The sequence below is a fragment of the Prunus dulcis genome, chromosome 2, assembly GCF_902201215.1.
Source record: "Prunus dulcis chromosome 2, ALMONDv2, whole genome shotgun sequence".
Classification (NCBI taxonomy): Eukaryota; Viridiplantae; Streptophyta; class Magnoliopsida; order Rosales; family Rosaceae; genus Prunus; species Prunus dulcis.
In genome coordinates, this window is record NC_047651.1 from 20,655,863 (window position 1) to 20,670,413 (window position 14,551).

A 14,551-nucleotide genomic window follows, 5' to 3' on the forward strand; every position below is an offset into this window, starting at 1 on the left:
ACATTATGAAATAATATTACAAAGCATAACTTGTCGATAAAATGCAATACCAATTGAATTGAATGATTCTACATTTCCAATATTCCATCTTCCTTGAATACATACAATTGAATTGTGAATTGGATTTACTAGTTGGATACTAGATGATAATTAGGATTTCGGGTCCTGAAGAAATAATGGGAACAAACATGTGTGGATGTTTAGTTTGGTCAATGTCACTTTTAACTTTGTGACCTTAATTTAATTTCCTTCCATTTTCCTTGCACGTGTGACATGTCACTGTGATTATTTCAAGTTTTTTATCTGAAATTTTTTGTCAAATTAAATGGTAAGTGAACAATACACAGAGTAAGCGCTTAGGCTATTTGATTATTGAGAAGTATTTTCGTCTAGGTCTTGTCACTTCCATTCCATTCCATACCACAGTGGTTGAAACTTTGAAGGCTGTTTTCACAAAAAGAAAAAAGAAGCTTAATTAGTAATAAATTGATCATGTTAACAAAAATATACAAGTGGAAACCCTTAAAAAGTTCAAGTAACATGTTTATGTTCTAGTCTCGGAAACACAAAAAATATGAACACAAGTCATAATTTTTTCCCCTGAAATAATAAAGGATCAGTTTGCATGGTATGGTACAATAAATAAAAGATTTGTTGTAATAGGTATGTCGGAGTGAAATAGAACTTGTGCTTGTTTATGTAAGGGAAAAATACATTCTAAAAAAAAAGCATATTTGGAAATAATAAGACTTTAAACATATGTTTATTTACTTTAATTTGTCGATTTATGTAAGATATTGGAGTGAACTAAATATGTTTGACAAATAGTGAAGGAGGGGTGATTTGTTGGACTACGGAAGATTATTAAAGCTTGTGGTAAGGTCTATGATTAGTTGACGAAAGACAAAGAATTCAATTAAAAACAAGCAATGGGATAGTGTATATGGATTATGGAATTGCAACTAGTGTGGGTTTTCAAGAGATGGCATAATCGGACTTGTAACAACTTTGTTGTTGTATGGGTTTCAAGTGTTGTCATAGCCTGGGATTGCATCAGCTTCCGTAGTTTTTTTTGCATGGAATAACAACTATGTTTTTGTTGTAAGAAACTATTTACTAATTACAATTACACTGGTGTTTGTTTTGTAAGTTCGGATGACATTTCTACAAAAATCCCTTGTCATATAATATAAATGAGATTCCTAGTTATGACAACTAAGACATCTCAGTTTTCTCAAATGCATTATGGCTTTTGTGATGTTAAGGACGACATCTCAAAGGTGTTTCGGTTTTAGTGATATGAAGAGCTTTGCGGTTTTGGCGATCTCAAATTCAACATCAAATTGTTGACAAACCTTTTGGTATTAGTGATCTTGAAGGCTTATGGTTTGAACAATCTTAATTTGAATTTCAAGTTGTTGACATGAAACAAGAATTCAATGTCCTAGCCTAGTAAAAGAGTCGTTAACTTGAATTTCAACTTCGTAATATGTGGGCGAGACCCTTGTAAATAGTTAACCCTACCATGTAAATGTAATTTATGGGATGCTGTTCATATCGTCTTTTTTCGGTTAATAAGAAAATGTGAGCTTTTATTGGTTAATAACCAAGTAGGAGCAATGCTCAGTCATAAAATACAAAAAAGATTTTACAAAGACCTACGACGGTACCATATTATGACATCACTGAGATCACAACCAGAACATCACCATAGATAAATACCAATTGAATTTTGACAATCCTACATTTTCAAAATTTTGTCGTCCTTGTCTAGATTGGGATAAGAAACTGTTTTCACCAAAAGTCACCGATAGGTTGAAACAACCATCATCTAAATGAAAAACAAAGCTACATGACTGAGATTTGAGGATGAGCTCACTCAACAAGCTTAAGACCTTGGCTTTTCCTTTTTCTCCTTAAAGAGGGCCAACAAAGACACACCAGATACCTTCACAACCTTGAATCTGACTCCAGGAATATCTCCCACGGCATGCCCCTTCCGACCAAATCCAGCAATCAACACCTCATCCTGCACCAAACGCAACAAATATATCATTAACTTGAGAAAATATAGGAGATGAAAGCACGCACAAACAAAGGATTCCATGACTTTATAAAAGATTTAAAACTCTTCACTAAGGTTTCCTTCCCTTTTTTTGGTCAAATTCACCAAGGTTTCCTTGAAATCTAACATGCTGAAAGATGAAACTTACATTTTCCTCAATGTAGTTTAAGCAACCATCGTTGGGCACAAAAGCTGCAATCTTCTTCCCATTTTTGATCAGCTGAACACGAGCACATTTTCTAATGGCAGAGTTCGGCTGCTTAGCTTCAATTCCACTGCATTAACAGTCCACAATTTGTGACAATTCAGTTTAAACCTGAAAGTAGCATTAGTTATAATATCCCATGTTTTAGAGCAAGCGAGGAAGAGTATCAATAATCTCACATCTTTTCTAGAACAATGCCCTTGGCATGAGATGAGCCAGCAAATGGCTTTTTCCATTCATTCCCAAGGTGAGACTTCTTGTATGACTTGTCAGCCCACCTTTGCCTTCTGCGGTGGTCCTTCAGCTTACGAGCAGCTCCCATACCACGTGTCTTCCTGCAAAATAACCACAATCTCTTCATTTCAAAATAATTTCACTCAAAACCAGTATACAAGAGCAAAAAAAAATGCAATCCAATCTCTAGGCATGAGTAATATTTGGCAACTGTTAAATTCAATGCAATCACAGAAGCATCACTGAAATGAACAATGTAAAGCCAGTTGCACAGAGTAACAAGACATGCTTCAGCTTTCTTGTATTTGAAAAAAAGAGTCAAACTTCAAGTTCCCATGCCTGTTTTGTCAGTCAACTAATACATGCCTCTTGGGCACAATTGGACATTGATACCCGCTTACCATCAGTTATAAGAATGGGGCTACCTAGAAGCCAGAAGTAATCCAATGCTGCTTTAACATCAGTTATAAGAATGGGGCTTGAAACACATTGATTAAGTTTAGCTAATTCAGACCCTATAAATAAGCATGAACTAATATCATCATCCCCTTAAGCCATGTCTAAGCTTAAGACTCGTTAGAAACCTAACAGAGCCCTACTGAAACTAAGATGCATCTCTTTTAAACCTAAAATTCAATCCTTTCATTTTTTCAGATGCTTTCTAGGCAACCAAGAAGATAATTTTTATATAAAAGAATAAATATTACATAGCAATTTCGTTGCAAAAATATGAACCCAAATTCAAATGCTTTAAAGATTTGAAATTTATCATGAAACCCCTCATTGAGATTGTAGAAATAGCCATAAACCAGATCTGAACCACTAAATTTAGCCAAAGTAAAACAATGAGATTGTAGAAACAGAAGAAATCAGGTACCCCATGGCGGCTGAGAGGGTAGAGTCCTGGACTTCTGCAGCAAAGGTACTGAGAGCACTGAGGCGGAGAGGAAATGCCGGCTGCTGGAAAACCCTAACCTTGGTTTTTCAATTCATAGGTGGGAGATTTTATATATAGCTCTGTATTGCTTCTTAGGTTTTCAGCAGGTCGAAACGGTGTCGTACCAGAAAATTACACATATGACCTCGTGAGTGTATTATATTTAGCTTCCTTTCTTTTAATTTAATTTCAGTTTATGACATATCTTATTTGTTTTTATTTATATAATATAATCTACAAAAATGTTGGAAAATAAAACCATTTTTTTTTTTTATAACGGAGGAAAATTAACAAGACAATTTTAGTGTTTATTTACGTCTTGAATCAAAACCCATAATATTGACCATGTTATAAATGTCAAAATCAGTTGGTTGGAAGAGAACAAATTTTCACAAAATTATTAGAACTGGTATTTTGTTCACAGAAGGATTTCAAGCCCAATGAGAATTGGCATTCTCTGAATTTTGTTAAAGCCAAATTACAAGCCAAGATCAATGGCACCAACATGTTTAGTTAAAGCATCAATTTGGTCTTTGAAGTAATCATTTTGAAGGGTGCAAAGGTTATTTCCAGGACAGGGCATGTTGGGGTCTTCATTCTCTTTGGTATCTTGGCTGTTCACCTTCTTGAGGACCACCATCCCAATATTATCTTCAGTTCTCAAGCATTTTTTCGTGTTCACTTTGTGGGGCAAGTCATTCTCAACTTCTGAAGTCATGGCAGCATGAGTCTTAATGGCCCTCTTCATGTCAAGCTCATTAAGGGAAGCATTTTGAACTCCAATGTGTGCTGGACGCCGAGGACTGATGCCAAAAGCAGGGCATGGAGATCCAGTTTTACGCGATGCAAGCTTTGTATTCCTTGTCCCATGGCTCCCATCTAAAGTTCTAGGAGTTTGAAGCTTGCCATATTGACTTGCCGCTCCATTGTTGTTACTTTTGCCAGTTGCACTTCTAGACACTATGCTTTGTACACCAGAATGGCACGGCATGCTGCCACTTGATCGCACGAAAGAAGTCTCCTGTCAAAGGAAGGAATATTGTACAATTAGGTATTCACTCAGCACCATGTAGGAAAATTGGAACATCAAACATTAAACTCAAAAGCAAGCTTTCATTCAGTACTAGAATGGCCCATAGATATAAACCAACCTCATCAAAAAACCCAATCTTCGGTGATGGCACTCGGAGACACGAGGGCTTGATATGTTTACAAACACTGCTAGAAACAGAGCCACTTCCCACTGACATCTTTGCTTCACGTTGATTTAGGAGCCTTGTTTTCTGATTTCCATATCCAGTGCAGGGTTTTTGATGCGAATGGCTCTCCACATCTGATGCCTGAGAGACATCACTCTCAAAAGAAACCTGCCTGCAGAGTGTTTCTAGACTGACCTCAGATTTCTTAGATCTTTGATTCACAGAAGTTGATGATGATACTGAAGAACGTCCATCAAGGGAACTAGCAGGTGATGTATGAGAGGAAGACTTCGGAGTGAAAAATAAACTAGAAGGGTGAGAAGAATTTTCCAGTTCATCCTTGTTTGTCTTCGTGGATCGGGGAGGAGTTCCCATGGTAAAACCTTTGGAAGCCGAATTGACAAGTGACGGATCAACTTGTCTTCTTGAATTGAAGGGAGATTTACCAGCAGTGTCTACTGAAGCATTCCAGAAGCCTTTATAGGGGGGAAAATAAACCCCAGACTCATGTGTGATAGTGGGAGAATGTGATGAAAGAGATTTAGGGGATGGTGTAAAACTATCATTGACACTGCAGGATACCCCCATGCAAGGCTTCTTTGACAAAGTCATAGATTGCCCTGTCAGTATACCATATGGACTGTAGTTTGAATTGCAATCCATAATTAATGAAAAAAAATAAGAAACACTGCATGATAAGTTTTACATTCTTGGTCATCTTCCGTCTTACCAGGTGCAGCTTTTGCAGTTCCCATTTTGGCATAATTTCCACCCAAACAAGCCCTTTTGGCTGCAGCTGTTGAAGATTCATTAACCCGACTTGATATCTTCGGTGGTTTACGAGATGCAGCTGAATTCAATTTCTCACTTCCAGCAGCAACCTTCAATTTATCAGTACTCAGTCGGTTAACACATTTTTGAAAAGTTTGTTCCCACATACTGACTTAAGTTATGCATCAACTAATAAGTAAAGAACAGCTCGTTCTACTTGATTTAGACACACCTGTTTTTGTGAAGAAACAGAAGCCTCCTTTAAGATCCTCTGCGGTCTATGCACATTAAGACTTTGCCTTTGGGATGCCGGCATGGATTTCATCTGAGTTTCAAAATACACATACACATTATGGAAAGACCTCAGAAATATGATAAATTATGACAAAATTATGACAAAAACTTACCCTCATCCGAGAGGAAGCATCAGGTTTCTTTGAAGCTGAAAGTTATGAACTTAACAAGGTTATGTTTACAAAAAGAACACAACAGATAAAAAGGTGAAGTATTTCATGGAAAACCGTGGTGTTTACTTGTTGCTAGAAAGGCAGTATACTTACTGTACATATTTTGCATACCTCCTCCTTTTTTCAATTTGACACTTGATGTTGGTTTTTGCACAGATGATCTGTTATCTTCAAAAAGTTCAAACTCAAGGCTTGCCAAAGAGGAACAGCCACTATTTATTGTAGAGATTGACTCGGTAGACCTCCAAACTTCTTCAATCCCAGGAAGTTGATTTGCTTTACATTTCCTGAACCCTCTGTTCACTATAGACAATTCCTTAGAATCCAAAACCCCTGAGAACAACAAGTAACCAACCAGAAACTTATGCAGTGAGAAAATGCTGATAACAGGCACATGTGCAATGAGTTTCTACCAGACAACACATACCTGCACTGGTGAAAAAGGCATTATCCCAAGCCAAACTTTTGCGAAAATTGTAGTTGTTGGGTTTTCTTGTTCTTTCAGGTTCCAGAGACTCAGAAGGCAATAGTATCTCTTCCTCTTGTCCAAGAAAGTTAAATGCATTGCCGGTATTTCGAGAATTCAGAGTCTGAAGCAGCTCCTCAGGGTCCAAAACTCCTGAAAAAATGCGCAGAATGTAAAATTTATGCAGAGAAAAAATAGCAAGAACGAAAGACCCTATAATATAATTTACAAATATAAATATGTTGCATCTCATAAAGACGACCTGGATTTGTGAAGAAGGCACTGTCCCAAGCCAAACTGTTGCGGACATTAAAATTGGTATAATTTGCTGCATTCTTGGCGTCCTGTGAGCTCCCAGAGTTGAACAGCCTAAACCCATCAAGCTTCTCTCTGTCATCTGAATTGGGTACATACAAGGCAGAAGCTTGTTTTAGAAACACTAGCATGCATGAATGTGTATCAAAGAAAAACCCTTTAGACACCCAAGAAGAGCATACTGAATTCAAAGAATCGTATTTTAACACTTTAAAAATTCAAGCATGATCATCAACAGTTGATAAGAGAGAGAGAGAGAGAGAGAGAGAGAGAGAGAGAGTACCTGGAAAGCCAAGTTCTTGAACATCTCCACTGGAGGACATGGTATTGATGGGGAGCTTCTTCAACTACAAGTCAAATATTACTGGGTTCTTGTCTTCTTGGAGAGGGAGGGAGAGAGGGAGACAGAGTTGTAGTGGGAAAAAATTCAAAGTGAAAAATAATGTGAAAGATTACGTTTTGGGGAATTGATTAAAGAGAGATCACTGGCGATACCGAAACTGAAACGGCTGATTTAATATTGGGTTTTAGTTTGCGTACAAACTCATTGAAATGGAGCGCAAGTTCTGATCCCCTGTCCTTTCTTTGTCCCACAAACTTATGATTACATTTTTTTTTTTTCCTTTTTTGGGTAAAAACTATCAGTGAGAATCTCTCCGACTTGACTATCAGTGGCTCCTCTCGACGTTTTTATAGTTTCCAGAACAATCAACCATTAATTATGCATGCAATTGCGACTTTCATTATTGTCAACCAACTATTTACCACAAAATTGGGGTCTTTCCAATTTATCTTCTTTCTTTTTTGGGGTAAACAATTTCTTTTCTTTTATAACATGCATGATGTGCATTTTTTGGTGCAGATTAGATCCCAACAAACTCCTTCTTAAGCATTCAATTTCCAAGACATATCAATAGGGTTCCTCAGCTTTCTGTAGTAATAAGGAATTAATATGGACCTCCTCTTTTGTGAAGACCAAAACAAACAAAAGAAAACTACGACGAGAAACCAATACCACAAGCATCAAATGTAACTTTCCTAGCAACATCAGACGGAATTTGCAAACTTATTACCAAGATTAGCTAGAGCATCTGCTACAAAATTAGCCTCCCCAAAAACATGCCGAAATCTCTGAACTTGCACGGTTGCACCTGCCTACTTGGTTGCATGGATTTATAATATACTCTTTAACAGCTTTCATGTAACGTTTCCAAATTATCAAACAGACGGCGTTTAATGAAATGAGGATTCTAATGATTAGATTAAACAAATCCTTTTAGATTTGATCCCATCATCCATCTGGGTGTGTAATATCATTCCAGAAAGAAAAGAAGAAAAGTAAAAAAAAAAAAAAAAGGCTGCCATGTTCAAGAACCAAGACCAGAAAAGAGAACAGCTCTTCAGCCTTCACACACAAATTAGAATCGCCATTTCAATGGGATATGAACATGAAGAATTTGATTCACTTTCTTCTGATTAAAAATCCTTTCTTCATGACATCAACGCATCCCATGGTAACATAAGACCAACTGATGGTGATGAAGAAAGAATGGACTTTGTACACAGCCTGCTTTGCATCCAGGGGAAAACAAGCAAAGGTCAACATATTATATCTCATTCACATGGCAAAAGCATAAGCACTTCTCCCAAGCATTAAAACTTATTCCAAAACAGTGCTTGCAACTCTGATTGAGGGGCAAAACGACCCTCAAACCTCCAGCATGGTTTTAGAAAAGTTCTGAGTCACTGTTATTCTGGCATGCACAATCAAATAGGATTTGTTCACCCATTTCAAGGACAGAAAATGATGCCGTAATCTAAGTCTTGCGGCCATCAAAGAAGGGTCAGCTATCTCTGCTATATATCAGATCAGACTAAGAACCGCACATAAGTGTACAGAAGCAAGAAAAAACAGGCATCTTTGTGAAAAGAAAACAGAGAGAACCCTGGCACGGATTAAATTCACGACGAGTTGATGCATAACCAGTCAGGTTACCTCCTCCAGCATCCGATTCAGCTGTGCATGTCCTATGGCATCTTTACCAGCACCGTATCTGCTTTTTCTTCAGCATTTGCTGCCCCTGCAGTAAACATGTGTAAAAGAAAAGTTAAATATCAGAAGACTACAAAACCTACGTTATGAAATTTAAGAAATTTAAAAAATAAATATATCGGATAATTGCATAGCAATCAAACAAGCAGGATATTGAGTAAAATCGGCTCATCATTTTCTACACCACATAGTAAAACCTTTTTTTCCATACATCAGTCCATGTGCCTAGGCTCATAACTCTATGACCAAATTCACTTGAAATTGTACGATATCCATAGCCCTCTCCCTCTCAATCCCACCCACCCTTCATTAGTTTTTTTATTATAAAAAACATGAGATAAAGAAATGCAATATGCTGTGATAAAGATATAAATAAAAAAAATCCTGAAGTTTAAATATTTGAGACTCCCCTACCCGATTAATGGTTCACTTAATTTGACTTTTTAATTTTTGTTTCAAAATAAACTTCAAATATACCACCTCATATGGAATTAACAGAACTAGTGGAAAATTTGTAACAAGCAAACTTAAAAGAAGAATTTCAATCATCAATGAGATGAAATTTAATCCATGACCATCATACATACCTGACAGCTTCAAACCAGGTTTTCAAAGGTGGAGAGATCAAGTTGCATCTGGTCGTGGGTGGAAAGATCAAGTTGCATCTGGTCATGGGTGGAAAGATCAAGTTGCATCTGGTCATGGGTGGAAAGATCAAGTTGCATCTGGTCATGAGTAGAAAGATCAAGTTGCATCTGGTCATGGGCGGAGAGATCAAGGTGCATCTCATGGTCATGGGGGGAGAGAACAAGTTGCATCTCCTGATCCTGGGTTGTAGCGCTGGGAGAAGCACTAAACTGGATAGACGGAGTATAGTTGAGCTGGGATAGAGTATAGTTGAGCTGGTAATTTACAAGTATTGGTCCAAAGATGTTGAATTTTCCAGCACTATTGCAAGCAACTTCCGCATCAGAAGATCTCTTAAAAACAACTCTAGCACGACTGCTTTCCCTATCAACTTCTGTTTCAGATTCCCTCAAAGGTCCAAAGCGCCTAAACATTTTATTTAGCTTTGTTTCTGAAGGAACAGAATTCACCTCAGAGAAGTTCAATACAAGTTCTGCTGGAGCATTCTCGTCCACATAGCCAACAGGTTTCTCTGCTGGCAAAGCATTATTTCCTTGAGAATACCGCCTCCTGGAGTATGGCCTGCGACCCTCTTGAGGGGATTTTTCTGGTTGGGCAAGGACGACAGGTTGAAAATTAATCTTCCTGCCCCTTCGTGACGCAGGCTCTTCAGCACCATTTTGGATTACCCTGTCTGTCCAATAAGTGTCATTCATATCGTCAAATTCAAAAGTTTCGGGCAACCCTAATCCAGAATTTGACGACTTCCTCCTTTTACCACCGACTTTGTCCACAGCTAAAAGCTCTACCCCAGCTTGCTGACCTACAGCTACTGAATTCCTAAAATCAGTGAAGAAACTAACAATAGTGTTCAAGAAATGGTATTCGTTCCGTGGATCTTCTGCTGCCGACTGAAGTTGCGACAGCAATTCACCTAATGATGCGTACTCTGTTGGATCAATTGCTCTCCCTCTATGGCCATCACCAGAACTCTGGAAAGCAACATCAGAAGTATCCCCAGCAGGTCTGTCACTGTTGGACTTCACTATGGGAGACCCTGTCAGTTGGCTTGCAACTCTCTGGATACATTCACCAATCTTAAAAGATTGCTTTGGGATATGTGTGGTATTAGAAACTTTTGCAACAGAAAGACCCTTCCTTCCATCTTGCACTGTTAAGTCATCAGCATGATACTCAAAACCCTTCCGTCTCTTTCCAGAGGATGGTGAAACCAAACCACCACTATCTTTCCCATCCAACCAATCATCACCATCTAGAGAATCTATGCCACCTTCCATTAATTCTGACAGGCTTCTTTCTTTTATCTTAGAATACACTCCATCTCTTAAATTATGTTTACGCTTATTAGAATTGCTACTCTGGACTTTTACAATGTCCGGGCCAGAAAAAGTCACCTTTTCAATCATATGCTCGTCCCTTTCACCTACATTTATTTTGTCCTCGGAAAGGGAACTATCTGTTCTATTTTCCAATAAATCTCCACAAAATTGGAATTCGGGCAAGCCACAGTAACCCTTCAAGCGGTAAAATGCCAGCAAATGAGCCTTAGCTATCACAAGTTCCAATTGGTCACTTCCACCAGATGGGAACCGTGCTAAAGCTTTTATGTATTCAAGCAATTTATTACATTCAAGAGAACTGGCACTCGCAGATTCATCCACTTCATCTCTTCTACTTGATTCCTGGCAGATCCCGGCGTTTCCAACAATCTGGAACCTAATCTTCTCATAGACATCTTTTGGTATGCAAGAGCACGCTAGTCCCAATTCGACACGTCTTGAAACTTCTTCCAGAGCACAATTGACAGCATTCTGAAACGCTTCTGAATTGCACTGCTTCTCTGCCTGGGGAAAGTAAGATCGAAAAGGCTTCAAACTAGACGGTTCATTCCAAGCAAACGTTCGGTCCCCAAAATATGCCACCAAAAAGCAGTCCTTCTTATGATATTTCATTGCCTTCTCAGATGCAACTGTATAATCAAAAATCTGTCCAGGCCACCATGGATGGCTCTTTACTTTACCCCAAACTAAATCAGACGCAGAAAACAAGCCTTCATTTTCTGGTGGCAGCTCATATCTTGGTTGAAGCAAAATATCTGAGCTACCAGGCTGCATAGCTTCTTCCATAATAATTTCCTCTTCACTGAATTTTGGTTGCTCAGTAGCTTCTGTTTCAACTTCTGTGTAATGCCCTCCATGTAAACCATCCAGCTCAGCATCAGTAACTTGTTCCTTAAGTCCTGCCTCATGCACAACATTAGTCTCGGCCACACTGGCATAATTGAAAACCTCCTCAGTGTCCATAGAAGCAATATCCCCACTATCAGTGACTTGGATATCAGTTTGTGAGCTCCTGTACAGAGTCTCAGTTTTCAAGTTCTGACCATTTGGATGCAAGAGAACATTATCATCTGCTGCTGCAATTTCAGTGCTTCCGCCTATTGTGTATTGGCCTTTATCTTCTATCTGTTCCCCTCCATATAATACATCCTCGGCATCAGTAACTTGTTCCTTGACCCCCTCCATGTCCATATTAGGATGAACTGGAGCAACATAAGCAGTCGCAGTCTTTTCTAAGGACTCTTCAGACTTCAGGGGTTGCTCTTTTTCAGCTGGCTCTGGAACATCATTGTTAGACATCAAATGTTCTCCACACCCTCCATCTAACCCAACCTGTCCAGCATCATTAACTTGGCTGTCCACTTCCATCTCTTGCCCCGTATTTGATTCAATCTGTGCAATATCATGGACCATGTTCTTGTCTATGCTCTTTTCATGTTTCGAGTGCTGATCTTTTACAGAATTCGAAGGGCTGCCTCCGTCTGTAACCGAAACTACACCTCCTGGAACTACTTCTGTTGGCAGAGATACAGAAGTTGATTCAACCAGGGAAATATCATGAACCATGTTCTCTACGCTCTCTTCAGGTTTCAAGAACTGGTCTTTCTCAAAAGTCAGAAGATCATGGTCACCTTTTACTGCAATTTCACCTCCATGAACTTCTTGAGCTGGAAGAGATGACGACACTGAATGTGCAGGTCCATTGCTGCTACTGTGGGTGCTAACACCTACTGGCTCAATCTTAACTAGCTGTTCTTCTACTGAATGACTCGAATTTTCATCAATTTTATCAGTTTCCTTGCCTGCCACTTGGGAAGTCAAAGTATCTACTCTGTCCTCCCCAGCAACATCACCAGTAGCAGCAGGAACTTGGGTTTGTTCACTCAAGGGCTTGGGATTCGAAACTTCTTCATTGATAATCACTGCAGCTTTTTCAATCCCAGGATTCCATACTTCATCATCTGAAACACTAGCTTTCTGTGTCTCCAAATCATGGAGTGCATCAACCCCACCAACAACCGACTTCGTTTCTTGTTCCACAACCTCCACCAATCCTCTCCCTGAAACTTCTACACTTTCAATAACAGTACCTTCATTCTCCACAACTTGTGTTTCACTACATAGAGCTCCAGCCGAGGAACCTCCAATTCCATTTTCAGCTGTAGAATTATCTTCTTTTTCATCTGAAGCATTAACTTCCTGTGAATTCACAACCTCCCTTGCAACCACCTCAGCTTCCTCAATATGAACAACCTGGGTTTCTCCACCTATTGAATCCGGTTCACCCACTCCACCACCATCTCCACCCAAGGACCCAACATTTCTCTCCGAACCCATATCAACTTCATCCGACTCATCACGATCCACCTCATCATCTGATTTCTCCCCATCCCCACTAGTGCAAACTCCACCAACATAAACATTAGACCCCAGAACCTCCACCATTATATCATCCCCATTACAAGAACCACCATCATCTTCACCCGCATCCTCAGTGAAAGACCCCTCAACCAGACCCTCACTCACACAAGCCTCAGACCCCGCTAGGATTTCACCAGCTACATGCCCACCGGCAGTCACCGTGGACTCTGAGCCAGTACCAACAGGAACATCATTCTCCTTTTGTTCATCCATTGAGATATTATCTGGGTATTTTTCAAAATCATCAAAGAAAGCTTCTTTTCATTTTTATTTTTATTTTAAAAAAAAAATTCACGAAATCGATAAACCCTAGAGACAAAACTGAGCAAATCTAAGCACGCAATCGAGAAATTTACCGAACAGGGAAAGCATAGCATATAAGAAACAAACAGATTTTGAAAGTTGAAAGCTTAAGGAGAGTGATTTTTGAGTTTACCTCCAGATCTTCTCGAGAAAGTGAAAGCCTTCGAGGTTTGGGGGTTTAGAAGAGAGAGAGAGAGTTTGTGATTTCGTGTATTATTTGGGTATAAGGGTAAGTGTCCTTTTGGAGATCTAAGAAAATTAATTGCGCAGAGGCCGAACAGATTGCTTTATTGTCCCTTTTCAAACTTTACAGTGATTGGTTACCTCAGCCTTCTTTAATTTTATGGAAGGTAAACGTTCACAGGTCAATTGTGAAAGTCTAATCAACTGGAGACACGTGTGCGTAGTAAATCTCTCGCTTTTCATCTTACTACGTGTCACTTTCTAATATGACGTTCGGGAGCATTAGGTGCGTGCGTCCTTTCTTATCTATTAATGATTTTATTTAATAAATTTTATCTCAATCCCATTGCTGATATGATGATACCTTATGTGATACTAATACCAAGTGAGGCAAAATCAAATCAGAAAAGGTTTCATAATAGAAGTATGGTTTTGCAATATAAACAATTTTAATGGGTTGATTTGAAGTGGAAAGATAGGAGATACAACTATTTTCTAAATACTAAAAGTGTTCGGTCTATGAAGAATTTTACGTTAATAATTAGTTAAGAATCAAAGTCGATTCGCTTTATTTAAAAATATATATGTATCAATAAACTTTCTATGAAATGATTTCACGGAATTCATCCAATTGTTTTATCCTGGAATATAATTAAGAAGTAGGAAAATTTTATTTAATCCACTAACATCTACAGTTCCAATCTCTTGGACCACAGGAGTCTAAGAGATTGTGGTCACCTACCGTTGAATATTAATCTAATAGTTCAAAAAAGTTTTTTAAAATGAGTGCAAGAGTGAGTAAATCGTTGAATGTAAATTCAACGGTGAATGACCACAAATCTCTTTAACTCTTATAGTCCAAAAAATCAAGACTGCTATCTAATAGATAACTCCAAACCAAAAGTCCTTATTGGAAAAATAAAAATTGCAGCAAAAAATAATAA

At 38.5% G+C, this 14,551-nt stretch overlaps 3 protein-coding genes across 5 annotated transcripts; all 3 read right to left on the reverse strand.

The window, feature by feature from the left end:
- Positions 1-1,571: 1,571 nt before the first annotated feature.
- Positions 1,572-3,485, reverse strand: LOC117620364 (40S ribosomal protein S23). Its single transcript, XM_034350542.1, has 4 exons — positions 3,382-3,485; positions 2,450-2,605; positions 2,214-2,340; positions 1,572-2,029 (listed from the first exon to the last, which is right to left on the reverse strand). The coding sequence occupies exons 1-4, from the start codon at positions 3,384-3,386 to the stop codon at positions 1,889-1,891; spliced, it is 429 nt and encodes a 142-aa protein (XP_034206433.1). The 5' UTR covers positions 3,387-3,485; the 3' UTR covers positions 1,572-1,888.
- A 348-nt stretch (positions 3,486-3,833) lies between these two features.
- Positions 3,834-7,957, reverse strand: LOC117617348 (probable serine/threonine-protein kinase MARK-A). 3 transcript variants are annotated; one of them, XM_034346683.1, is made up of 9 exons: positions 6,943-7,957; positions 6,607-6,741; positions 6,306-6,497; positions 5,972-6,211; positions 5,819-5,853; positions 5,644-5,736; positions 5,371-5,521; positions 4,593-5,260; positions 3,834-4,462 (listed from the first exon to the last, which is right to left on the reverse strand). In XM_034346683.1, exons 1-9 carry the CDS (start codon positions 6,980-6,982, stop codon positions 3,920-3,922), a joined length of 2,097 nt encoding a protein of 698 aa, XP_034202574.1. In that variant the 5' UTR covers positions 6,983-7,957; the 3' UTR covers positions 3,834-3,919. The 3 variants fall into 3 exon arrangements, with proteins under 3 accessions (XP_034202574.1, XP_034202573.1, XP_034202572.1); XM_034346682.1 differs by having other exon boundaries at positions 5,990-6,211; positions 6,306-6,741; XM_034346681.1 differs by having other exon boundaries at positions 6,306-6,741.
- A 297-nt stretch (positions 7,958-8,254) lies between these two features.
- Positions 8,255-13,677, reverse strand: LOC117617347. Its single transcript, XM_034346680.1, has 3 exons — positions 13,558-13,677; positions 9,300-13,345; positions 8,255-8,740 (listed from the first exon to the last, which is right to left on the reverse strand). The coding sequence occupies exon 2, from the start codon at positions 13,332-13,334 to the stop codon at positions 9,309-9,311; it is 4,026 nt and encodes a 1,341-aa protein (XP_034202571.1). The 5' UTR covers positions 13,335-13,345; positions 13,558-13,677; the 3' UTR covers positions 8,255-8,740; positions 9,300-9,308.
- Positions 13,678-14,551: the final 874 nt, after the last annotated feature.